Source organism: Siphateles boraxobius, unplaced genomic scaffold (assembly GCF_051911475.1).
Source record: "Siphateles boraxobius isolate OS27281-9 unplaced genomic scaffold, OSU_SipBor_1 49, whole genome shotgun sequence".
In the NCBI taxonomy this organism is placed as follows: Eukaryota; Metazoa; Chordata; class Actinopteri; order Cypriniformes; family Leuciscidae; genus Siphateles; species Siphateles boraxobius.
Window position 1 is genome coordinate 7,847,852 of NW_027509130.1, and position 27,849 is coordinate 7,875,700.

Here is a 27,849-nt window from a genome sequence, read left to right on the forward strand (position 1 = left end):
TACTAGGGCTGCAACAACGAATCGATAAAATCGAATATTAAAATAGTTGACACCGAATTTCATTATCGATGCGTTGTGTCGCGCGATTATTACGCCAGTCAATAATTCGCAGAGATGTTTGAGTAATATAAAAAAGTTGAGTTGGGAGCGGAGCAGATATCTGAGGCGCCGGACTGTAAAAAAGCGAAGCGAAGTGAACTCCGCGAGCGAGCGCGAGAGAATGTGTCCGTCCGAGCGAGCCTATGGTCCGAGCGAGCGCGAGAGAGACCGAGTTTGTCCGAGATCGCGCGAGAGAGACCGAGTGTGTCAGAGATCGCGCGACAGAGACTAATGTTACCGAGACCGAGGCCGCTTTCGAAACCACATACTCAACGAGGTACTTCAATAAGTACTTACTTAACGAGCGCTAAAATAGTATAGCCAGATCTTGTTAAGTATGAATGCGATCCGACATCTACCATGTTGACGTTATTATTACAAGCCCAACAATTTAAAAGATACGAACGACACGTTTAATTAATCTGTAATTAATTAATCTGTAAATAGGCTATCTTGATATTGATGAAACTTGCTCATTTTGTGGTTTTGTTGAAGAAACAGCTGCCAATTTATTTTGTGAATACATTTAAGTTGTTATATTCTCACACTCTACTAATGTGACCCACAGTTTTATCCTTATAACGATATAAGTGTTATTAAGAAATCCCAAAATCATCTCTTTAATATGTTGTTAATTTCTTTATTTTATACCCCCCAAAAAATCTCTTTTAAGTTTTCCTCATTTTCTTGTTGAATTTACCTCTCGTTTCATCCATCAGGCTTATAAATAAAAAATGTTTTTTTAATGTATTATGTTGAACTATTTAAAGTAGGCCTGCACGATTAATCGCACGATATTGTTATGCGCATCTAATCAGTAATGCCAGTTCCTTGATTAGTAGTAAATCGGCCTACTACAAAGAGCCGTAGTTAACTGACAAGCTGAGCCAAATCGCGTTAAAATCGAGGACATATCGCCAACGATATTTAATGTGATATGGCTCAGCTTGTCAGTTAACTACGGCTCTTTGTACACAGCAAAAAATCAGTGTTAAATTAACACACCTGGGAGTGTATATGAGTCCACACTCAAGAGTGTTAAAGTTAATGAGATATTTACATTTATTCATTTAGCTGACGCTTTTATCCAAAGCGACTTACAATTGCTATATATGTCAGAGGTCGCACGCCTCTGGAGCAACTAAGGGTTAAGTGTCTTGCTCAGGGACACATTGGTGTCTCGCAGTGGATTCGAACCCGGGTCTCTCACACGAAAGGCATGTGTCTTCAGGGCCGGCGCTAGCCATTTGGGTGCCCTAAGCACAAATGCTATATTTCTTAAATATATACGTGCATATGTGTGTGTATTTATATATACAAATTAATTATACATCGTACACACACATATATCATGTAGACATGTAGTTTTTTTTTTTTTCCTAATTGCAGTTTCACCAACAGATGTCGCCCTTGGGCCTTGGCCTATGAACATCTTGAAAATGGCCGCATTATTTGCATAAAACAACAACGAAAAAACGTATCTAAGCGGTCTTCCTTTTCTTCTCAAACAAACTAACTGCATCTTAAACAGCCCAAGTTTCAAAATTTCCCGGGGGAGAAACCCCCGGACCCCCGTTAAAATAAAAGATTCAACATGCAGGGCTAAAAAAGCCTGCCCCGGATAATTTGCGCTACCAGCGACGCCCCCCTGGACATGCATATACATGCATGTAAGGGCGCCCGCGCTACAAAACCAACATTTTTATTTAAAACATTGTCTTACCTGAAAGCGACGCACGAGTATCATCCCGCTGTCTCTTCTTTTTCCTTTTTCCGCCCCCGACTCTTGGTGCCTTTTCGAGCCCATTTCTGAGGTCGGTGTCTGCCAAATTTGACATTGATTGAGGCATGAACAGACCACTGGGAGGTGGGGAAGGGGGGGCACCAGAGGGAGACTGGCACAGGAGATTCACCTTTTTCTCGACTAATTTGGTCTAGGCCTATATTACTTTTGTATTGCTTTTGTATATTAACATGCTTTAGACATTTTATTTATTATTTATACTAGTAGCCTATTGTGATGATTTTTCACGACCCACATGTTTTGGTGCCCCCCCAAGCACTTGGTGCCCTACGTGCAGTGCGTGATGTGCGTGTACGAAGCGCCGGCCCTGTGTGTCTTATCCACTGCGGCATCACCACCATGCTGTAGAACCACTAAACTGTTGCTATCAAGTTAAACCAGATCATCTGAATGAGTTTCATTTAACACTCTTGAGTGTTAATTTAACACTCATATCTGCATCATATCGTCCATCTGAAAGCAGGTGAAGGTGATTTACTACTAATCAAGGAACCGGCTTTACTGATTAGATGCGCATAACAATATCGTGCGATTAATCGTGCAGCCCTAATTTAAAGATATTTAGCCTTGTCATTGTTTTTTCCTGTGTATAAATTAGGGCTGGGCGATATATCGCATGACATTGTTATTTGCATCTCGTCAGTAAAGCCGGATCCTTGATTAGTAGTAAATCACCTTCACCTGCTTTCAGATGGAAGATATGATGCAGATATGAGTGTTAAATTAACACTCAAGAGTGTTAAAGTTAATGAGATAATTAAGTGATTAATTTAGGGATGATTGAGCATTTTGAAGAAGAAAAGTATGATCTGATAGTGTTGGCTATGTTTTGGCATAATCTTGCTGTGATCTGAAAAATGAAACTTATATAGATAGTTTGGTTTAACTTGTTTGCAACAGCTTTGTGACGCAACAGCATATGATTATCAGTATTTATCTTATAATCCAAAATATTTAATAAACATTGTTCTGATCAAATCACTTCCAAATGAATTTAATTAGGAACACAGACATCAATAATCAGCCTGTGAATCTCAACAATGGTGACAATAATAATGCATGTTGCAGTTGCTGCCACCAATCACAACTCATTAATGGCTCCCATCATGCATTGCGGTATGAATAAATTATGATGTGAATTATATATGTAATTGTAGTGTCTAAAATGGTTGAAAGAACACCTTTTTTACCTGACTACGCCACCTCCTGATAAGGGCAGGAGGAACCCTTTTGAACCCTTAGTATATAAGGTTGTATGTCGTGAACTCTGATTTACCCCAGAACAGGAACAAGAGGCATGTGTTATACAAAAGTAAATAAAGTTTATTACAAGTGTTTCGTTAAAAAAAAAAACAATTAAAATACCAACAGCATAATTAAGATTAGCCCGAAAATACATTGGTTGGGGAAAGCAGTGTTACTCTCCTCAGGATAAGAAGGTTAGGTCAGCTCGTACACGCCACCCAGATCAGTGACTGTGGTAGACAGAAGAGGGAGACAGCAAACCCAACACCAAGAAGTACATGCACTATACACTCAACGTCTAACTATTCACTACACACTTAGCATCTAAACTATTCACTTCAAAATACCATGCAATGTCAAAGCTGAGTAAACAAACCACTACAAAATGTCAACCAGTGCAGTCTCACCACGGAAATAGGGGCCCAGCCTTGTACAATGTCACGCTGTGGATATACAAAGAGAGAGGAGAGCAACCTTTATTTAAACCACCATTCAAAATATAACAAAATATAACCAAAGAGCGGGACACATAAGCTCTCAGTGCCCTGACAGGGCAAAGGAGACTCGCATCCTCCTCATCATGAACTGGGAGGGCGCACAGGGAAATAACCTGGGCCCTGAACGGTGCGTTGAGGGATTTCGGCACATACCCGTGCTTTAGTTTGAGTATGACTTTTGAATCATTAGGCCCAAACTCCATACATGACGCTCTTACTGAAAGCGCTTCTAAGTCCCCTATGCGCTTCACTGAAGCTAGAGCCATAAGAAACATCATTTTGAAAGACAGATGCTTCATGTCTGACAAATGGATTGGCTCGAATGGAGCACCTTTCATGGCTTCCAAAACCGTAGAAAGGTCCCACAAGGTTCAGCCTCCGAGCTCCCCTGAGGAATCGCACGACTAGGTCGTTTTTCCCCAGTGACTGGCCAGACATAGGTTTTGCAAACGTTGTTATGGCCGCCACGTACACTTTGAGCGTGGATGGGGTTCTGCCCTTATCCAGCAGCTCTTGAAGGAAGGAGAGTACTTCCATGACCCCGCAGTCTACGGGTGAAAAGTCCTGAGCTTGACACCATGCAGAGAACACAGACCATTTCGAGGAATAGAGCCGTCTAGTAGACGGGGCCCTCGCCTGCGTGATCGTGTTTAACACTGTACAAGTGATGCATTGTCACTGTATCCATTTGTCTCCTGCGGACTATATGTATACGCTCTAGGAAAACAGTCAGAGTCTACTTTGCTTTTAAGGTATATAAATATAAGTGCAATACATCAAGTGAAAAGTGAACAAATGAATTGTGTTTAATCCAGTCATCAGTAGACCTCTCTGTTAGGACATATAAGATTTTGTCCTGATATTTAAAATAGTAAAAACCTATAGTACGAGAGGTGCAGACAGAGGACTTCGGAGATTAGGTGATGGTATTTGAATAGAGTTTACTGAGTTATATTAGTCTTATAATCTTGAATGCCTCTGATAAGTACCTTTGTCTTATCAGCATAAAATCAGATTTGCCTATTTTACTAGGCAAAGTAAAATTAATGCTTCACAATATTGTCCTGTGAGACCTTAAGATGACAATAAAAAACCTTATTTAAAAACCTTGAGATGACAATACAGCACAAAACATAAGGAAATGCATGTTGAATATATTGGTAACAGTCGACAATATGGTACAATAACTAAGTTAACATTAGTTAATGTATTAACTAACCGTGAGCAATACATTTGTTGCGGTGTTTCTCACTAAACAACATGATGTCCAAAAGACGTCTTTTCAACGTCACAAAAGTCGGACGTTGAAAAGATGTCCACTGAGGAGCCAGAATGAAAGTTTTTATGACGTCTTTTTTTGACGTGTTATGCTGTCCGATCTAGACGTTCATGGACCCTCTTCATACAAGGTTAAAAACTAGTTCAAATGTGGCCATTGTGGACATATTTTCAGCCTCATTTATGGTCTCATTTAGACAATTTATACTGTTTCTGGACCAAATAAACACTCAGGATGCATTAAATTAAAACTCATGTTTATATTCAATTCAATTCAAATCAAATTTATTTGTATAGCGCTTTTCACAATACACATTGTCTCAAAGCAGCTTTACAGAAAGTGCATTTCGGAAATGTACATAGAAAAATACAGTTAGTTAATCATGTATTAATTTATGGCATAACATATCGCCGGCTTTGAGTCGTCTCTTCACAGGCGTCGAGTCGTCTCTTCACAGGCGTTGGGGCATCTGAAGTCTCCGTGAGAGGCTGGATACAAACTGGAGCTGACGAACGCTATTTACCTCGGGACTAGCGTCCCGAGATAACAGCAGAAAGGCAGATGGGAAATAATTAGCATAGCTGATGTTCATAATGTTAATGCATTCGAACTGATTCAGCAGTAGCATTAAAGGTTAAGCATTAAGTCAATGCTTGGTTAAAGAGATGCGTCTTTAATCTAGTTTTAAACTGGGACAGCGAGTCTGAGTCTCGAACAATATCAGGAAGGCTATTCCAGAGTTTAGGAGCTAAATGCGAGAACGCCCTCCCTCGTATACATTTATATCAATGTAATTTCCTAACATTGTTTAGATGAGGTTTAGATGTTGTTTCATTTTAAGTCACCATCGTGGTGATAAGTGTTTGCTTTAGTTGGTCTCTTGGTCCCAGTTCTTCTTATTGACTGTAAAGCTATTCTATAGCTTTTATATGAAATATTCATTTTCAGTGGATTGTAATGAAGTATGTTTGCAGTACTATCAGTATAAATACTAGTTTTTAAACTTGAACTTTTTGAAGCAGTCGATTTCCCAGTCGATATGAGTTACCTTTCATGGTATTTTTGCAGTAATATACTGTAAATAAGCAGTGGTGTATATAAACGGTAAAATAAACAAATAAAACAACCACAGCTGCCAGTAGGTTACTGTTATTTTACAGCACAAATTTTTACAGTGATATTGTAATATGCAAATTGTAATATTGTAGCATAGTATAATAGCATATTGCAGTATATCGAAAAAATATAAGCACTAGTTTCTCATATATGCAAATGTATTATGTAATATATCATATTATATTTTGCAGTATATTCCCATATATTTTTGTTCTGTAAGGGACAGGCATTTAAAGGAGAAATAAATCTGTTCCAAACATCTGACTTTTGAGGTCATTTGACTTTATTCTGTGGAACAAGGGAAGATATGTTTTGTCCATACAGTGGGAGTCTATAGCGTCGACTATTGTTTGGCTCATCAAAATATGTTAGTTTGTGTTTCACAGAAGAAAAGAAAAGTCATAAGTGTTTGGAGCAACATGAAGGTAAGTAAATTATGACAGAATTGTCATTTCTGTGAAAACTATTGAATTTTCTTCCTGTGGAAAAAAACAGATTTGTTCTCTGTAAAAACTCACCAGGCCAGTTTTTGTGCACACTTCGAGGCTCTCTTCTGATAAAACATGGAAACAAAGCTGAAGCGGCTGCCCAATAGGACTGATATCACTTACCTCACATAGGCTCAAGTGTGGTTTGTTGATATCCAACATTAGCAGATTTCCCAAAAGTGGCAACGGTTTTGGCCCTGGAGGTTCATTTTCTTCTCTCTGAGACCTGAAGAATAGGAGATAAACAACCAAGAGCGGAAGCAACCCAGCTAACAGAATTTTGTTATAAGAACGTTCTCTAAATATTCAGTGTTGGGTTCTGGGAACGTGAAAAATGTCCAGTTTTCTTGACGTTAGAGGAACGTGTTTTAAAAAGTATAATGTTCCTCAAACGTTCTTTAAACGTAATTTTCAATTAAAAATTCAACATGATAGTAATGTTGATTTCGAACATTCCAAGAACATAAAAATGTCCAGTTTCCTGAATGTTACTACACAACAAAAACTCAAGTGTGTTAAAGACTCAAGAGTGTTTAAAGTGTTAAAATTTGAGTGTTAAATTAACACTGAAGAGTGTTAAAGTTAATATGCTATTTAAGTTATTGATTGAGTGATGATTGAGCATTATTGAAGATACCCGATGATAACAAGCAGAATCACTGAAGAAGAAAAATAAAATTTTAGTCACCAATATGGAGATCAGTGTTTTGTTTAGTTGGGCTGTTGACCTTTACATATTTAACTTTACATTTTGTTTGGCTGTTGGACATGAGTTATGACAGCCAGATAAACAAAGAGAAAATGTGATCTCATGGTGTTGGTTGTGTTATAACATATCATTATTTCACAATCACATGACCTGAATCACTGAACTCAAGTAGTCCTAATCTCTGATTAGAATGTATATTGGTTATTTCAGAATCAAAGTGATTCGACCGTATAAATTCCAGGTTGTTCAATATAATCTAAATGATTTCTTAAAAGTTATTCTGATAAAAAAATAAAAATAAACCTTTCTTTCAGGCACATAGACTTATAGATTCAGTGTATGAATCTCAACAATGGTGACAAAAATAATATTCGATTAGGAAAAGGAGATTCCTAAGACAATTCAGATCATAATTTATTCATACCGCAATTTATGATGGGAGCTATGAATGAGTTTTGATTGGTGGCACCCAGAATGCACTGCAACATGCTTTATTATTGTAACCATTGTTGAGAATCACAGGCTGATTACTGATGTCTGTGTGTCCAAAAAAAATTCAATTTTCAACGACTTTTGATCAGAACAACTTTTAAGAAATCTTTTGGATTATATTGAAAAATCTGGATTTTCATGATGTTAAATCACTTTGATGTGATAATGATCAATATACATATATGTCAGAGATTAGGCCTAAATGAGTTAATTGACTCAGGTAATTTGATTGTGAAAAAATTATTATGTTAAAAGATAACCAACACCATGAGATAATGTTTTTTCTTTGTTCATCTGGCTGTCATAACTCATGTACAACAGCCAAACAAAATGTAAAGCTAAACATGTAAAGGTCAACTGCCCAACTAAACCAAACACTGATCTCCATAATGTTGACTAAAATTTGATTTTTCTTCTTCAGTGATTCTGCTTGTTATCATCAGGTGTCTTCAATAATGCTCAATCATCACTCAATCAATAACTTAAATAGCACATTAACTTTAACACTCCTCAGTGTTAATTTAACACTCAAATTTTAATACTTTAACACTCTTGAGTCTTTAACACTCTTGAGTTTTTGCTGTGTAGTAATATTCAGGAAGCTGGACATTTTTATGTTCTTGGAATGTTCGAAATCAACATTACTATCATGTTGAATTTTTAATCGAAAATTACGTTTAAAGAACGTTTGAGGAACATTATACCTTTTAAAACACGTTCCTCTAGCGTCAAGAAAACTGGACATTTTTCACGTTCCCAGAACCAACACTGAATATTTAGAGAACGTTCTTATAACAAAATTCTGTTAGCTGGGAAGTTAATGAAGCATATTAATGTCCCTGTGCTGGAAACCTGAAGAAATGCTTCCATGAAAGCAATGTTCACAGAGCAATACCCATAAGACCTTGAGGTTTGTACAGTTCAAATGTAGATAGATAGATAAAGTGGGAGTGGCTGGTATTGGAGGTGGAGACTGTCAAAAACTTGGACACAATCCAATGTTGTTGGTTCTAAATCATGGTGTAAATGCACAGTAGATTACAGTTAAAGCAACCGATATATTTTTCAAGTATACTATTTTTGTAAACCATTGAACTCTAGGTAGGCCTAGAGAGAAAAAAAAGTATCAATGACAAAGCTTTTGTACATCAAATATGTTGTCATTTATGTGGTATAATTGCTTAAGATCTGGCAAATTAACTTTGAATCCTATTTTACATAGTTTTTTTTATTTTTATTTAATTTTTTTTATTTGACCTTTATTTAAGGTCAAATAAATGTATTAAGTTGTGCCTCATAAGTAATTTTTTTATAGGAGGTTCATTTTGTGTGAAAACTGTACGGAGATAATCCAAGGAAGATGAAGAAGATGAGGTATTAACACAGGGTTTATTTAAACAATACAGAACAAGATACTTAACATGCCAGACAATGTGCTATGCACAAACAATACCGGACAACTCAGCAGAACACGTCATGAACTAAATACACAGTGACGATTAACTAAATGACAAACAGCTGTGATGAATGGATTATTCGATAGTCCAATTTAGACATTCTATTAACTATAAGTAACTTTGCAACTACATGTCAACAAACTCTCATTAGAGTAGACTGTAGTAGACTGTCAGTAGACTACAAAGTCAGTAGAATATCTGTTGGAAGACCAACTAAATAAAGTGTTAGCAAATATTAAGCTGACAGTCTACTTATACTCTAATGATAGTTTGTTGACATGTAGCTGCAAAGTTACTTATAGATAGCAGAATGTCTAAAGTGGACCATCGAAAATAAAGTGTTACCGAAGAATGTAGTTAGTGTTCATGGTGACTGACGAGTGAACTAGAACAAAGGGAACACGTCATGAATGAAAACAAAAAAACTGAACGCGACTATGACAAAAACAACATACATTGTTATTGATATTTTTAACAATCACATTTTTACATAAAAAAATGAACAAACACTATACATGCACCTGCTTCTCAAGGAGTTTAATCAGGTTTGTGGAGTTATTCACATACTTCAATTTTTGAATTTACTCAGAACAAGTAATATCATGCCAGTTCAGATGTACAGAATCAATATTATGTAAAATATCTTGTTTCTGTTTTGATTGTCCAGTATCAGGAGCGTCTGATCGCACACAGCTTGTGTGGGGACGGATTCAACGTGATTCCAACGATTCCTTTGAGATCCAGATCATCTCCAGACACTCCAGGTGGAGTTGTGAAATGGTAGCTCTGAAGGAGGGAAGTGAAGAACAGGAAGAGCTCCATCCTGGCCAAACTCTCTCCCAAACAAACCCTTCGTCCTGAGAGAGAGAGAGAGCGAGAGTGAGAGAGCGAGAGTGAGAGAGAGAGCGAGAGCGAGAGCGAGAGAGAGAGAGAGAGAGAGAGAGAGAGAGAGAGAGAGAGAGAGAGAGAGAGAGAGAGAGAGAGAGAGAGAGAGAGAGAGAGAGAGAGAGAGAGAGAGAGAAACTGTTTTTAATTCCAAATTAAATGTTTATTTCTTCAAAATACTGGGTGTTTAGAGTTGAGCGTATACCTGCAGAAAAGGGCATGAAAGCATCTCTCTTGACAAACTGGCCCTTCTCATCTAGGAAGTGTTCGGGGTAAAAGCTGTTCGGTTTCACCCATTCGCTTGGATCCTTCAAAACAGATGTCAGCAGAGGAACTACAGTGGTACCCTAGAAAATGGAGAGAAAAAAAAAACAATATTAAAGATGCACATGGTCTCGTTTCTAGGCCTACATATTTATTCTTCTACCTGACCTTCTTGATGAAGTATCCATTGAAGTGAACATCACAGCTGGTCTTATGAGGAAGATTCATGGGTACTATGTTGGCCAGTCTTTGCGTTTCATGAATCACTGCATCTGTATATGGTAAATTCTTCCTGTCGTCTACCACTGGCTGATGTCCACCGATCACCCGGTCAATCTCCCCATGAACTCGATCTACATTATGGCATTTTTTTGTGTTTTATGAATCAAATGAATTCAGCTGATGTGGGGGAAAAAAACCTTCACAAATAAACATCAGCATTGGAACAAAAACTTTAAATTACTGTGTTTTTACCCTGTACATGAGGGTATTTGGCCATGAGCATCAAACCCCAGCGCAGAGTCGTTCCTGTCGTGTCAGTACCAGCAGCAAATAGATTTCCCACCGTCACAAGAAGATTCTCCTGGTGAAAGTGTGTGTCCTTCTTGCAGGATTGCTGACAAGTACAAATCCACAAAGCCCAAATTTATACTTTTTATAAAATACTAAGGAAAAAATATTACAAAGTTCTTCATTGATTATAATACATAAAAAATTAAAAACTACATAAATTAGAAAACTGAAACATTGAAACTCATGTCCATTTATGAACTTTTACCATTGGCATATGATACAACAAGGATTGAAAAAGTCAAGAGATTTTACTAATAGAACTACCAATCTATAACACCTTACAATAAGGTCTCATTAGTTAGCATTAACATTAACTAACAATAAGCAATACATTTGTTACACTAATTATGTCACAGTGTCTGGTTGTGTGTCCCTTGTTTGTCACTAGAGGTCCTCGTTTTCACGGTGTCTTTCACATTTGACTTCATTTCCCAGCATTCTGTCTGTCACTCATCAGTTCATTGCACTCAGCTGTTTCCCATCACATTGTTAGATTGTGTGTATAAATACCCTGTCTGTTTTAGCATTTGTTACGGATTCCTTGTTTTGTGTCACACCACTTCAGGTCTGTTATTGTTCGAGTTCCTGTTTTGTTTCTTGTTTTTACGGCTTTATTTGGATTTTGACCCCTGCATGTTGACGACGAGTTTGGATTACCCTTTATAAAACTACTGCTCATGGATTCTATAATTTCCGTGTGGTTTTCGTGACAAATTATTCATCTTTTTTTATGTTAGTTAATAACAATACAACTGTTTATTGTTTAGTCCATGTTAACTTGGGTCTATTAAATAATATTAGCAGATATCTTTTAATTTTAACAGTGAATATGGGAACTAACATCACATATGATTAATTAAATGCTTTAGAAGTATTTTTAATTGTTAGTTTATGATAAATAATGTAGTTAACTAATGCTAAAAAAGGGAATCTTATTATAGTGTTCCCAAATATATTCATGTTTCATTTTAATTTAATAACTAAGTTCAATAAAAAAATTAAAAAAAAAAATAGTTTTAATTTTAGAAACTATTATTAGTTTTATAGATTATTTTTAAATTAGTTTTATAAACAAGCTGATGATTACTTTTAACTTTCTCCTGTATTTCTATGGAACAAGGTGATTTCAGTACCTCGTCGCTCTGTTTGCGGTTGAGAAAGGAGTCGACAAACCCTCTGTGGTCGTGTGGATTCAGAGTCTCCAGCAGTCCAGTTATCAACTTTGCCATTTCTGCTCTATTTTTCAACACATTCCTTACAATAAGCCTTTTGCTGTTGAGCAACGGACCCAACCACGGAAACACATTATAAAGCTACAAGTACACACAGAGAAAAAAATGCATGTATTATTGATTTTGTTTTTAAATGAAGTCACCAAAAACATACAGTAAAACACACTTCCATACCATCATAGAAGCCGATCCACTAACTCGAATATTTTCATTTGCCCTGTTGACCATTTCTGTGAATTGAGGGTCTGTGTATTCAAATCTGCTGCCGTACACAATAGATGAGATGATGTTTGACACAGCGTAGTTCACAGGCTGTGTTGTGTCGAAGGGGTTCCCTGTGAAGAGAAAACAAATGTCTATCAAAGATCCTTTAAACTAAGAGCATGATTGCAGATGTCCATAAATGTGTTTCAGATTGTACCTTCAAACTTATCAAACTCTCCTTTCAGATACTGAATTTCCTCTATGATTTTCTCTTCACTTCCTCTCTTGCCCATCCCGAAGTCCCGCAGGTTGCTGAGAGCAAAGCGTCGCATCTCTCTCCAGTTCTCTCCATTGGAAAAGAGGATTCCTGATTAATGTAGACACAGAAAGAACCAACCGTTTAGAAATTAGAAAGTCTGGGAAATTCCTAATCAGGCATTTTCTTATATGCATTTGGCTGCACTAAACTCCAATGGCAGTAGAGCAACAATAAGCAGAATATAGCTGCAAGCAGCAAATATCAGGGTCAAGCACAATAAACACGATAAGCCATGCCAACATGGTTGGAAGCATCAGACCAACTGAACAATGAGCAATTAAAGACATATTAAGACCATTTTAGACAATGGCTGAAAAATCACAAGTACAATCATCTGATTGAATGATTTATCACTTTTGACCAATAGGTGGAGCTGTGACTAAATATTGTGGTGTATTGCAGAATAAGGTAGCAATAACACATGCAAAGTTTGGTGTGAAAGTGCAAAAGCATTGCAGAGATACAGACATCTTGGCGTTTTGAGTCATTTTGGCATCATGCCATCAAATTTGTTGATGCGTTATACGAAAACGGTTTTACGAAAAAAAATTGTTGCCACAATCGGAAGACATTTTTCATGAGCTGAACTCAAAAATCTAAGACTTTTTCTATGTACACAAAAGGAATATTCTCTCAAATATTGTTCACAAATCTGTCTAAATCTGTGTTAGTGAGCACTTCTCCTTTGCCGAGATCCATCCACCTCACAGGTGTGGCATATCAAGATGCTGATTAGACAGCATGATTATTGCACAGGTGTGCCTTAGGCTGGCCACAATAAAGGCACAATGCCACAGATGTCACAAGTTTTAAAGGAGCATGCAATTGGCATGGAATGCAGGAATGTCCACCAGAGCTATTGCCAATGAATTGAATGTTAATTTCTATACAATAAGCCGTCTCCAAAGGCATTCAGATAATTTTGCAGTACATCCAACCGGCCTCACAACCGCAGACCACGTGTAACCACACCAGCCCAGGACCCAGGGCCGTTCAGCTCAAATAAAATGGGGTCAAAAACAAAAGTGTTGCGTTTATAATTTTGTTCCGTGTATCTCGGCATGACCCACGGAATCATTAGGTCTGAATTCATTACAAAAGGCTGATGCAATTAAAAGTTATTAGCATTTTTCGGAATATTTTGTGACAATTAGGATTCATGCTGCACCTATTCTAAAGAGATTTTTGGCCAAAGAGTTCAGAAGTTATAAGCAAAAATAGCCATTGTTCATATCTACTTCATATCTACACTTCACATTTACATATAATTTCATACCACTAGGAGGCACTGCACCAAAATTGTGCCAATTTTTTTTGAAAAATTTTAAATCGCGGAAATATGTTCATGATGTCATAGGGATCAAATCGTCTTGAGGCAAGGAATCAGAAGGAAAAATATTTTGTTTCTAGCCCTTACGGTTCAAATGTTATTAACATAAACATGAGTGCAAATTTGGACTGTTGGTGGTGCTAGCTAGAGGGATTGAGTTTGAGACACCAAACTTACTATAGTGACAGTTCAGACTGTCCTCTATTTGTGTGCCAAATTTCATAACTTTCCCACAAGCAGTTCAATGAGCTTCCATAGACTTCCAGAGCGGAATAATAATAATAAAAACGCCAACGATCACCTTTGGTGCTTGTCCCCTAAAAAGCTTACCAACAAAAAGAGATGTCTGCACAGCTTTCATTTATGCTACATAACAAACAGCACAGAACTCAACACACTTGGGGCCAGATTTACTAAACATGGCAAATTAGCATGAGAGCGCAATTACAAAAAAGCACAGATGGGAGTGGAAAGTTCTGCATGTGATCTACTGATGACACACACATTGAAGAATACAGACACAGCCGGATCATTTCCATAATGACCAATCTACCAAGAACAGCGCAAATGGTTTCAGACATGCTTTTTTTGGCTGGTAAATAATGGAGCAAATACAAGTAAATTGACGAGCGTAAACCTTAGTAAATCACCTGGCATGATCCATTTAAATACTCTCCTCCTATAAATGTGGCTTCTGAAAGGAAAACTCCTACAAATGCATGTGCAATAAGGTCAGCTGCAAAAATAACTGTGCCCACGCATTTTCAGCAGTAATTTTTCACTGTGTGTCTTTAGTTAATCCTGACAGAAGTTCTTAATACCAAAAGTTTGCGCTGCCCCAAGCTGTAAGTAAATCTGGCCATTGGATGGTAAATTAAGAAATGATTTAAATGCAAACAAAGCTTTCACTTATTCTTACCATGACCATCGGTAATTATCCTGAAAGCTGGTGTAATATCTCGCTCCCCAAACTCATCTGCGTAGTTCACAAGAGCTTCTTTAACAGTTTTGTGTCCAGCTAGTACCACAACTTTTTTAGGACCCAAAAACACTTGGAAAACATTCCCGTAGTTTCTGGACAGCTGGACGACACAGAGAAAAACGTCTGTTAAAATGTTACTATTATTGTTGAAATGTGTCAATGTCAAGTTCTCACCTCACAAAGGGTGTCAAAGGGTCTGGTGAGGTCAAGTGTCAGCAGGTTTCCCAGCAGCGGCAGAGGTTTGGGTCCCGGTGGCTCTTTTCCCTCTTTCTGAGATCTCGAGTCACAGGAAAGTCGATATAAAACCAATAACAAAAGAAAACCACCCAGTAATGTAACTGAGCGGGAAAAATTTAGCATAGATTCAACAACAACCATTTTTCAAGGCTGCAACGACATTCTGCTGCATCCAAACCCTTGTGATGCATACATGGGAGGAACCTCAAATTAATCCATGGAGAATTTATCATTCAAAACAAGGTAGCCATGAGAATGGCTGTTATGGCAGAGCTGTTATGGTTGCTACAGCATCCAGATACATGATACCCTTCAATTAATACATGAACAATACATTCAAGTACTGAAGCCACAGAAGCAGCAAGTGTGCAAGTTAAAGAATAATATACATAATTTTAAACACTTGCCTTTAACATCAGAGCTAATTCAAATAACATTTTTGATTTGTATGATATATAGAAAGATATTGTAATTTACTGGCCTAGGCATACACTGTAAGTGGTAAGCAGTTTAAATAGTTTTGCTAACTTGCTGCGATTTTTTCTTCCACCACATGCACTATAAAACCCTTGTCTATTTATTTGGCAATTAATCATGCAATAAGCGAGATAAAAGAAAAGAATACTCTTCAGGTAGAAAGTAATGGATTTGTATGAAGCGTCCTCAGATAAGTTTTATGTACATAGTGTGTTACTTAGTTGTCTCAAATCCTAGAAAAGTGTTTTTCTCTTTCCTAAGTGCACACTGTAAAACCACTGGATGGTGCGATTGGCCAATCAGAATAGAGTATTTCAATGCTAGTTTCCTGTGTGTTTCCCCTTTAAGAGATTGACATTGGCTTTGAGTGTGTTTAAATTATTAAAAGCATTAGCCAGTTCACGGCATTTCATCCAGTTTTGATGTCATCTCTGTTCATTTAATCACACGAACACCTTCAATTGTGTGTTTGTGTAGAAATTTTTCATGTAAGTTTTTAGTGCTAATGTTTTGGCTGGTAGCTTTAAAGGTGCAGGGTGTGATTTTTAGCGACATCTAGCGGTTCGGCTGCGAGTTGCACTGAGGGCTCAGCCCACTGCTCGCCCCTCCCTTTCGAAGAAGCTACGGTGCCTGAAACTGGACAAACATATCGTCGTCTAAGACAGCAGAGAATAGCCAGAGTAAGCCAAGAGTGTGTAACATTGTCACTGGGTGCTTCTCAATATCCCTCCTCGTCTCCTCGTTCCTCTGTCCTCCATCCTATGACCCGGAAACCGATCGAGCTCAGCCATCTTGAAGGACATCTCAATTCTCTAATTGCACCGCGAGGAGGCGAGGATCGAGGAGTGAGGAGGCTTCCAGAGGGGTCATGAGCGAGGATACACAGGTGTATCCTATGCGGAAGAGTTTTATCGACTAAACGTGACGCACGTATACATTCTCCTCCCCCTTCACATCGATCACAATCTGTTTTAATGTATACTTTACCTTTGCAGTTTATATAAACCACACATTACACATATTTCAACAGGGTATCTTGCTTTATTATTATTTGTTATGAATTTCTTGAATAAACAAACTTCAACAACATAAGGGCAGATCCTTTGAGCGCTGCTGATGACGCCATGAAGTGACGCTGGAGTGATCAAGTATTCCAATGTATAAAAAAAGCTTTCATTCGATTCCTCCGTCCTCATTTTCTTTCCTTGCGTCCTTCCCTCAAAACCTACAGGGGGAGGAGCTGAGGCGCTAGGAAAGGAAGCGAGGAAAGGAAACGAGGATGCACAAATAAGAAATGAGAAGCACCCACTGTTTCTGTACCACAGTCCATTATAAATCACATCATGGACAAGTTTACAAAGCCATAGTCAGGTGAGGATCAAGGGTCTTAATATATAATATAATAATAGTAATCAGCTGATTGTCTCACAAACGTAACCAGCACATTTCCCCCCACATAGCAAACCCATAATACAGCGAGGGAGAAGAACCACATGAAACTATGTAACTATATATTGTTTCTAACAGGAAAGTAAAAGTTTAGCTGGCTCAATATGAGCTGTTACTGTGGCTGAGCTGGTTAAAGCGTAAAGCCTTGTTTAAACTCGATGCGTCCACATGAGCCCAAAGGTGCGTGCGGCAAAAATGGCATGATTGTACAGCGCGCGCGCCTCCGCATCCCCTAGACACCATGTACTACACACAATAGGCTTTTTTTCTCTGATTTTGAAAACTCTTCGCGATCGACTTAAAATGCTTCCAAGATCGACGGGCTGGTGATTCCTGTAACGTTACTGTTTTACGGTCAATGACAAGAGTACTAATCAGCTGTCTCACGAACGTAATCAGCACATTTATCCCCACATAGCAAAGCCATAACACAGTGAGGGAGAAGAACTAAGTTACATGAAACAATCCAACTACATATTTTACACCACTGACAAGGGAAAAGTCACTACTCACGGTGTTTATGGCTAGCTTCTAGCTTTCTGCTTCTCTTTCAAGGTTGTGACGAAACGCGCTCTGTAACGCTGTTTGTTCGCTGTCGGCTACGGTAGAAACATGGCGTCACAATATGGCGACCTGCATAGAAGGGGATTCCCGGGCCGTGATATTTTCTTTCACTGGATGGTAGGGGAAGACTCATGAATATTCATTAGGGAACTCATGCCTGATTGGTCTGATGACCTAACCCCGCCCCTAAACCTACCCGTCACTGGGGGTCTGATGACCTACCCCTAACCCCGCCCCTAAACCTACCAGTCACTGGGGTTAAGACCAATCAGGGATGAGTTCCCTAATGAATATTCATGAGTCTTCCCCCACCATCCTGTGAAAAAAAATATCGCTCCCGGGCCTATGTAGATATAAATGCCTCATTCTAAGGTAATAAAAACATTACGGTTTATTAAGTAAGTTCTTTATACACCACTGAAAACATAGTTATGGATGTCATATTGCATTTCTGTTAATAGATACTCAATATTTTTACACATTGCACCTTTAAGGTGAGCTTTTTCATGGCTAAAAGACTCATGTTAGTTGTAACAAGTTACAATCATGTTCCAACAAAAGTCCATTTTTTAGTTGTGTTTATATGTTTTCTTTAGATTACAGTATGCCTATAGGTCAGGGTGTCCAAACATAGTCCTGGGGCCTGTTTCAGAAAGGAGGTTAAGTGAAAACTCTGAGTATGTTAACCCTGAAATGAGGGAAACTCTGGGTTTTCTGTTTCAGAATGGGAGGTAAGTCAAACCTGAGAAGGCAGGCTAAGTCAAGCCCGTTTCTGAAAGAGAGGTAACTTATACTCAGAGTCAGTTACAATGGTATCTTACTCTGTGAACCTAACCTGGTCGGGAGCAGGTTTTCTTCGGTAAACCCAGAGTTTATTTCAGTCTCCTCCCCTTTTTTAAAGAGGAAGCGGTGTTTAACACCTCATTCATTCTTTCGGTACATTTATTCATTGCTGTTTTTCCCCCCAATTTTTTTTAATAAGATGAAGTCTATATAACTTCTTAACTGGCAACTGAAAATACAGTAGATTAGAGTTACATCATGTAGTTCTAAACAAATTCTACAGAATTAAACTGTGGCATTCACTTAAAATTACTGAACTGTTCATCTGTGCACCAGAAGTTGATGGACCTTCCTCCTGCTGTTCTTCCACACTTTGGGGACGGGGGAGAGATAAGAATATCCGTTTATACTTAGATATAAACTTAGATTCTATAGGCTACTCCACATAAATAATGTGAAGAAATGTGAATGTGTATTGTTTGATGTGTAGACACATTAACATTTCCTCTGTAGGCCTCTCTGTGGCAGCAGAAACTGTTTCTTCATCCCCATCGTCCAGTGAAGATGCGCATTTGGTTGAGCACATTTTATAATACTATTTGTCATAATTTCTGGTGTATTGAGTAGGCTATAGCTTAAGATCCAAATGAGACTGACATGGAACAGAACTGATCAATTACTGATCTACAGTAAACAAAATGTGCCATGGTGGGCTATACATGTAACCCAGAGTGATTACAAATATAAATAAGAAAAAGGGAGAAAAACAATAGTAAGCCAAATGGGTTACTAAATGGAAGAGAAAAGTAAATTAATATCTGGATTTAAAGGAGCAAATTTAAACATTCGATCCAAAAGTTGTTTTGCTTGTTTTGTTATTTTTCTCATGTTGTGAATGTAAGAATTGTATATAATTGAATGTTATGTTGCCTTTAAGAGAAGTTTAGATGGAGTTCGCTGCTGACCAATCAGGAGAGAGAGAACGTGAAATGCGAATGAATGATGTTGAGCAGCGCGGAGAGAGAGGGCAAAAGATGATGCAAGCACAAAAAGATCGCCAGAGATAATTCTGAGAGAAATAACAGCGATTGTGATTTATAAAACTAGACAGAACGTTCAGAAAGATATTGATTTTATCTGAACTATATTTTGTTTTATAAGTGATCTTATAATTTTTTTGTTTGTTTTGTTTTCATTGTGGACTGAGCTCATTCTATTATGATTGGTTAGATTGATAAAGCAAGCTCCCCCAGGTAAGGTAAACGTTTATCATAAGGACATACCAAAACGTCAGATTCTTATGGGTCAGAAACATGATTCATTCTAAAAGACAGTTTACTCTCTTTTTTAATTAAAAATTCCACCACAAAAGCATGTCTCTTGACAAACTGGGCCTTCTCCAGACCCTTCTGTTCTGGATAAAAGATTTTCGGTTTCACCCATTCGCTTGGATCCTTCAAAACAGACGTCAGCAGAGGAACGACAGTGGTAGCCTAGAAAATGGTGTAAAGAGATTGTAATGTAAAATATGAGAGTATGTAAAATATGTATTGTACGTGTATGTATGTATATATGTACACTTAATGCCTCTATTATAGTTTTCATTGGTCAAGTAAATACTTCTGACAGACCTTTTGATGAAGTATCCATTGAAGTGAACAACACAGCTGGTCTCATGAGGGAGATGTGCACAATATCAGCCAGTCTCTGGGTTGCATGAATCCCTGCATTTGTATACTGTAATTTCTTTCTATCTTCCACTGGCTGACGTCCACCGATCACCCGGTCAATCACCCGGTGTTAGAAAGGAAAATGAAATGGTCCAAACGAATAGTGCCCCAAATCTTGGTCCTTTATTATGAACAGACAATACACTGCACCGGCGCCGGCATGGAGTAGAATCTCAGCTCAATATTCTTTGTCTAGGGTTTATATAGTGAAAGTCTTAAACAAAAGAATACAAGTCTAACCAATAAAATCAAACATTACATCATAGATATCATATAGACGTTATATAACAGCTTCTTAATATGGGCAACATACTGTTAGATTCCCAACTTTGCCTTGAGCGCCCAGAAGCCTTTACAATACACATGTATAGAATGGAACGAACATCGAGAAAGGAGGGGCTGAGTAGTCCTCTATTAATGGATACCAGATGTTTAGCTTAAACAAAAGAAAAGAAGAATGTGCAGACGTGGCAGTTATGCTGGCTAGAATAAAGAAATGTACATAGACTGTTATATTGTATGCTGAAGGAGAAAGATATTCTAACAATGACCACTTTGATACGATAATTGTCATATAATAGAATTATCATATCACATCATACTTCAGCATACTCATGCAATATTCTTCAATCAAACATTTCCTTCAAAATCATTAATACTTGACAGTTCTATTCATCAAAGCATACTGTGAAGATACAAAAGTATTCATCGCACGATGAATCAACATCTTAATAAATGGAATAATACAACAAACAGAAAATGCAAGGATTAACAGTATGACTCCTATCGGGATTAAAGCAGATATAAGCATTTGTTGCCAATTTGAGATCCAATCTCCGAAACAACTTCTATCGCTCACTTCCCTTCTTTGTAGCTCGTCAGCAATTCTTGTCATATTATCTATTCCATCAGCTATAATGTGACAATCTGCATCATTGTCAGGGATGTACGTACAACACGAAATTCCAACAATAACGCATACTCCTCCTCTAGAAGCGGTAAGCTGGTCCAAGACCAACCGATTCTGTAAAGCAGTTAAGCGAAGTGCTCGAAGCTCTTCTTTTACACCAGCTAAAGTGTTCCTTGTAGTTTTAATAAAGGAAATCAATTCATATCTGGTAACTTCTACTTCAATTTGCAGACTGGATACACCTATCACTGGAAAAATACCTTCAAAGAATTTTTCTGTACCAGTCCACAATCGGTGTTCTTTTGGTACTGGATTATCTCTACCCAAACTACTAACTGAACTGCGGTCAGAGAGAGCACTTGTGTTTCTTTGGTTATTTACCTTCTCATTTCTTTGTTGTCTAATGACCATAGAATATTCTACAAAAAAGGTACGAGGGCACATTGTCCACTCCAGTTAAAAGGTAACAAGGTATAAACCATGTGCCCACATAACCAAAACCAATCTTTCAAAGCTCTTGTTCCTTTTACAGATGGCACATACCTATTACAATTTTTACCCGAGTACAGTCCACAATACTCATCACATAACTCTTGTAACTCGGGAGTTGCCCCTGCATAAGCATGCAAAGTACTTAGAGGGAGTGAAGATCTTTTTGAGCATTCTTCCAAGTCAAATGTTCCTTCTCCAGATAAACAGCTCAGACAACAGGGCATATTTCGTACTTCACAACGGTGATATATTTGATTACATTTATTCTCAGGAATTGAACCCAATGTTGCGGCTCCTATTTTTCTTTCCATACAGAACAATGAATCTGGAATAGGACCTACAGTTGCCACTTTAACATGTACTTGTACTGCAACTGTCAGTACCCTATTACCAGGACAAGTCCAATTTCCCGTTGAATTTTGGGGAGCAAGTGCACCAATATTACTAAGATATAAGGGACAGAACAGTTCTTCTTCTGTCGTTGGCGATTGAACAGTTACATGAGGTCCAGAAGCACTTTGTGGCATTTTTTTACAAACATAACAGTCACCCCGTTTTCCTGTAGACTTAGCAGTGAAGTTGGCTAACCTCCACCACATATTGGAGGCAAACGCATGTGGTTCGTCTTCCTGTTTCAACCAAGTTTCATTGCCACTGCCAATAAGTGCTTGTGTATATATGAGCATGCTTGTCAGCACGATCAGGCATATTATCGACTTTGCAGACATAGCTTAATGGATTCACTGATAATTATTGCTAATCTCAATCAGCAATCTCGTTCTTCGTCTACTTCTCTTCCTCGTTCTCCTTTCGATCACCGCTTCCGCATAGGCTTATGCGTTACCCTGGGATGGAGCTGCTTTCACTCGGCTGGCATGGATCCACTGGGGCTGGAGATCAGTCAGAACACCTGTCCTCGTCACAGCGATAACAGTGGATGGTCCTAAATAGTTCGGCTCACCGAGTTTCGTGGGCTTCAAACACCGTATGAGCACCTGTTGTCCTGGAACGAAAGGGTGAGTCGGCTTTTCTGAACGAAGAGGGAGAGAGAGAGAGACATCACCATTTATGCCATTCAACGTTCTAACTAGGGAATCCACGTAATCCGCGATGATCACCTCCGTGTCACCTGTGGAGAGATTGCCAGCACGACCTCTGACCCAAGGGGTCGGGAAAGGTCTACCCATCAGAATTTCAAATGGAGACATTTTTGTGGTTGCTGATGGAGACATTCTCATTTCCGTCAATACGGCAGGCAACAAATCAACCCAATTTCTAGACGTTAGACGTTCTTTTATCGTCTTGTTCAAACGTTCTACGTTGCCTGATGATTGTGGCAAATACGGAATATGGAGATGCCAATTAATATTAAGCTCTTTGGCTAATAATTGTGTGACTTTTGAGCAAACGGAGTTCCATTATCACTTGCTATAACGGTTGAAATACCGAAACGCGGTATAATTTCTTTTGCAAGAACCTTTACAACCGTCTGCGCGTTTTCTTTACCACACGGAAAAGCTTCTGGCCACTTTGAAAATCGATCAACAATCACAAGCAAATATTTGTGATTTCCACATGGAGGCATGTGTGTAATATCGATCTGTAAATATTGAAAAGGAAGCTCAGGATGCGGTAAAGCGTCATGGCAGATTGCCTTGTGTCTGTTTGTTTGGGCACACACCAAGCAAGCATCCAATATCAACAAAGTATTCTTTCGAACATTTGCTATGCAGTATGATTGATTCAAATTCTGAATCACTTTTTCTTTTGACACGTGTGATACCCCGTGTTAATGCCTGCACAGCATTACAACGGTGGATGCTGGTAGAGCGATTCTACCCTGCTTGTCTATTAGAATACCAGCTTGATCTGGTTTTACTTCGTTCGCGGACCAATGAATCAAATCAGCTTGTGTAGGGTTAGCTTGTAGTACTTTAATATCCAAATCATTAATCAGCGACGAATTCATTTACATATGGACTAAGTATTACTTCTTTAGCAGCCCATTTTGCGACTTCATCTGCAAACCTGTTTCCCTTAGCCTCATCCGATTCACCTGTCCTATGACCAGGTACTTTATTGACAGCAAGTTTCGATGGTTGCTGTGCTGCACTGATGAGCTTGGCCACGATGTTGTAATGGAAAATTGGTTTTCCGTCGGAGGTTTTGAAATTTCTTTCTTCCCACAATTTAGCAAAATCATGGACAACGCCGTACGCGTATTTGGAGTCAGTGTATATATTGATGCACTGACCTTTTTCCAATTGACAAGCTCTCGTTAGAGCAATTAATTCTGCTACTTGTGCTGATTTATATGGCAACGAATATGCCTCAATTACACGATCAGGTAATTCAACAATAGCATACCCACTCAAGTATAAATTGTCATTTGGCTTGAAACAGGATCCGTCTATATACCAATTATCTCCCTCCTCCAGGACAGATGTAGACACATCTGGCCTGCAGGCAGTCGAAGTTTGGATTCTGGTCAGGCAGTCGTGGTCATCACTCTCAAATTCACCATCCGTCAACAACCTGTGCAGATGTACAGTAGGACCATGAATAACAGAAGTTACTTTCAACGTTAAATTAGCAGTTGCTAACAATATAGCTTCATAGCCAGAACGGCATTGGGCCGTCATGTGTTGAGTAGAAATATTGTGCATGATTGCGCCCACTTGGTTTGATGTGTGAACTGTAAGTGGATGTGATAAAACAACCCTTTCAGCATCCTGCGCCATGATCGCTGCAGCAGCCACTGCACGTAAACAGGCCGGGAGCCCCCGAGTCACTGGATCAAGAGTTTTAGACAAATAAGCTACTGGACAGAAAGTACCCCCATGCTCTTTGGCCAGGATTTCTGCGGCTGTACCCCCACCTTCGTGCACGTACAGGTGAAAATCTCGGGTGTATGATGGAAGGCCGAGGGCGGGAGGCCTTAACAGAGAGGATTTCAAATGTCTGAACGCTTGGTCCATTTCACTTGTCCATGTAATGTCCTCTTTGTCATCCAGCGTAGCGTCTCGCAGGATTTTGTCATACATGGAACAATTCGGCACCCATAATCGACAGTAATTGACCAGTCCCAGAAAGCTTTGCACTTGCTTCCGTGTGGAGGGTGCTTGAATGAAGCGATGGCTTTTACTCTGTCCGCAGACCGAGGTAATTGACTTTCCTCTGCACCCACAGAAGTTTCTCCTTAGATGCCTTGAAACCAGCCTCTGCTAAGACGTTGCAGACAATTGTAGTGGCAGCAGCACACATGTCCGCAGAGGTACCAGTGACGAGAATGTCATCAGCGTATTGGAGCAGGCAGGTGTCAGGAGGGAGTCTGACATCCTTCAGCGTTGCGTACACTACAGCGGAGAAAACGGCCAGAGAATCCTTGAAGCCCTGGGGCAAATGCGTCCACGTATACTGGCAATTCTGAAAACAGAAAGCAGAAAGTGGCTGAGTTTGTTGGTCAACAGGAATGCTGAAGAAGGCGGAACACAAATCAATAACAGAAAAGAATGCATGGTCTAAAGGGATAGAATTAATAATAGACTGTACATCTGGCACAATAGGAGCAAGTGGTTTTATCAAATCATTAATTTTTCTCAAGTCTTGCGTTAAGCGCCAAGAACCATTTGCTTTCTTGATTGGATTAATTGGTGTGTTGTAAGGTGAATGAGTGGGAACCAGAATGCCTTGAGCCAGAAACTGATCAATGAGAAATCGAATTACCTCCTCTTTTTCCTGTGAAAGCGGATATTGTTTTTGAATCACAGGCCTATTCGTTTTTAAGTTGGCCACATAAGGTTGAATGTCAAGTAGTCCTACGTCATCCTTATGCGCCGCCCACAGTTTCGGGTTTACCCCAGCAACTTCCTGTTCGAGCTCAGTCGCAGACACCTCCTCAAAGGGAGCACTTCCTGTGTCAGTCGTAAGAGAAAAGGCTGCTGGAAACATGAGTTGCAGAGAGTCAGAGTCAAATTCCAATTTAACACCCAATTTATGCTTTAGATCTCTTCCCCACAAACAAAAAAGAGAATCAGGAATTATTGCAAACTCATGCATCTTGAACAATGATGGTACATCATTAGAGGTAACCGGTAAAGTTGGTGTCAAATTACAAACCACAGGAACATTGTCTATTCCTATAGATTTTAATGTCTTTCCCGTGATGGGGCCCTCATAGACATTAGAAGACAGCGATGAGATTGATGCCCCGCTGTCAATTAAAAAAACATATGGTTTACGGTCAACATTCAATTCAATAAAAGGCAATACATTTGACTTGTTTGCAAAACTCATTGAAATCTGTGAAAAGTTATCAAACGAAGGCTCCTGGCACAGTCATTTCTGTGTCCATGAAGTCGGATACACAGGCTTCTGCCGTTCAGAGGGAGTAAGGAAGGGAGGGGGTTTTGGCCTTGAGCCATTAGAGCGCCTGAACATCTGTTTATCATTATTTTGCTGAAATCTCTCAGCTCTCTTCCTGCAAAGGCGTTGCTTGTGTCCACGACAACCACAGTAAAAAAACACTTCATGTCTCCTCTGTCATTGGGGGGCGGGCGATTTTGGACAGCGGAACTAACTTGAAACATTGCGGGAACTTTTCCTCTGGAGTTGTCAAATGCCCCAGCAGACGACAGTTCACGCAAGCGTCTTCCCAATTCGTCAACAGAAATGTTACTAATGTTAGTTGTAGTGATTCCAATCATTTGTGCAGTCTCATTGTGCATGTTATTCAAAAACGTGTTCACAAACAACAAACAATTATCCTCATCAATAGGAATCGCAGATTCGTGAATCCAAGCATGTCGAAATCGATTAAAAAATGCAAGTGGATTTTCTCCCACCTTCTGCTTTGTGTTCGCTGCGTGCGAAATGACCTGTTTAGCAGAAGACAGCTTCACTAAAAATGCAGTCAGTTGTTTGAAATTTTTTTTCAATTTACCAGGACTGGACCAAATCCAGTTGGGAGTATAATCTCCATAATCAGCTATCTTAAATGCACTCGTTGCGTCGGACAAAACAACAGGTTCCGAATCTTTGAACACAATACTCCGAACGGGTGGGGCGTCGTTCACTGGGTCTAACAGATCAACCTCATCAATTAATTCTTCCTCTGTAATTTCAGAAGGCAATGTTTTAGTCAAAATAAAGCGATAGTCTCGACCAGTAAGTTGGCTGTACGCCGTTAACCGTTTAAGCATCGACACGTACTGGTGTGGCATGCGAGACGGATCCGGTAATTCTTTACAAATTACAGTAACTTCAGACAGTTGTAACGGGTGAACTTTAAATCCTTCTGAAGTTTCAACAAAAGGACACAAAGTCACGGTCGTCAGATCAGGGTATAATCTGTTTTTTCTTGGTTCAGAAAGAGTCGGAATACACTCGTAATTTGGAGGTAGGGGGGTTTTTGCTACAACAGGCTGCGGGACAACTTGCTGTTCCACAGACTGTGAGAGCCTTTTTTCTCCTCCATAGGCTGCGAGAGCCCCTCCCCTAGCAGAGAATTTCTGTCACTCTCGGCCGGGGAAGTAAGGACGGCAGAAACTGCACTCTCCCTCACAGCCAGTTCAGTTTTTGGAATCATATTATTGGCAATATTCTCAACTCTTTCCGGACCCTTATTCCAATAACTTTGCATGTCCTTCCAAATTTTATAAGATTGTTTCATGTAAGAATAGTCCCAATCGGGGTCGCCCCAATTTCCAAAAATCATGTCTTTTGCCGCGCGTAAATCCGCGTCTTTAAATGAGCCCTCACGGGGAAACGGATCTAATTGTGTTTTGCCAGTTGACCAGCCAGCTAAATTTGACATATATGGCTCCGCAAAAAATGCTTGATTATTTCTAATCATAAAATCTTTTGGAGATTCGTCTTTTAACGGTGGACTAATTTTATTCCCCATTATCAAAACACACAAATTTCTCCGTAATACAACTTAAACAAATTGCAGTATGGCCAAATAGAAAACAAATAAAAAACATGCAGTAGAAAATTTATTTTGTTAGTAAATTGGCCAATAAAGAGAGAAATAAGAGAGAGAAATAAGAGAGAAATAAAAGAGAAGAGAAAAACGGAGAGAGAAAAAATAATGTATTATCTATCCACAACCAGGACCAAAATAAATCGAAATAGAATTTGCAAGAGAAAAGCCGAATGTCTCATGTCAAATCTATTTCCCAACGGAGGAAAGTGATCAATTTTCCTTTCGTTCTTCCCGCGTTCGATCACG

General features: G+C 39.0%; 1 protein-coding gene across 1 annotated transcript; it reads right to left on the reverse strand.

Annotated features, from left to right (window-relative positions):
* Positions 1 to 9,793: 9,793 nt before the first annotated feature.
* LOC143710973 (cytochrome P450 2K1-like) lies at positions 9,794 to 15,383 on the reverse strand. Its single transcript, XM_077202251.1, has 9 exons — positions 15,150 to 15,383; positions 14,913 to 15,075; positions 12,562 to 12,711; positions 12,315 to 12,475; positions 12,042 to 12,221; positions 10,810 to 10,951; positions 10,504 to 10,688; positions 10,277 to 10,418; positions 9,794 to 10,043 (listed from the first exon to the last, which is right to left on the reverse strand). Exons 1-9 carry the CDS (start codon positions 15,351 to 15,353, stop codon positions 9,856 to 9,858), a joined length of 1,515 nt encoding a protein of 504 aa, XP_077058366.1. The 5' UTR covers positions 15,354 to 15,383; the 3' UTR covers positions 9,794 to 9,855.
* Between the last annotated feature and the right edge of the window lie 12,466 nt (positions 15,384 to 27,849).

Coding starts and splice junctions, on each gene's coding strand:
- LOC143710973 (XM_077202251.1), bottom strand. CDS start 15,353: ATGGTTGTTGTTGAATCTATGCTAAATTTTTCCCGCTCAGTTACATTA. Junction 12,476..12,561: donor AGAGTTTGATAAGTTTGAAG/GTACAATCTGAA, acceptor TTCTCTTCACAG/GGAACCCCTTCGACACAACA. Junction 10,689..10,809: donor CAAATACCCTCATGTACAGG/GTAAAAACACAG, acceptor GCCATAATGTAG/ATCGAGTTCATGGGGAGATT.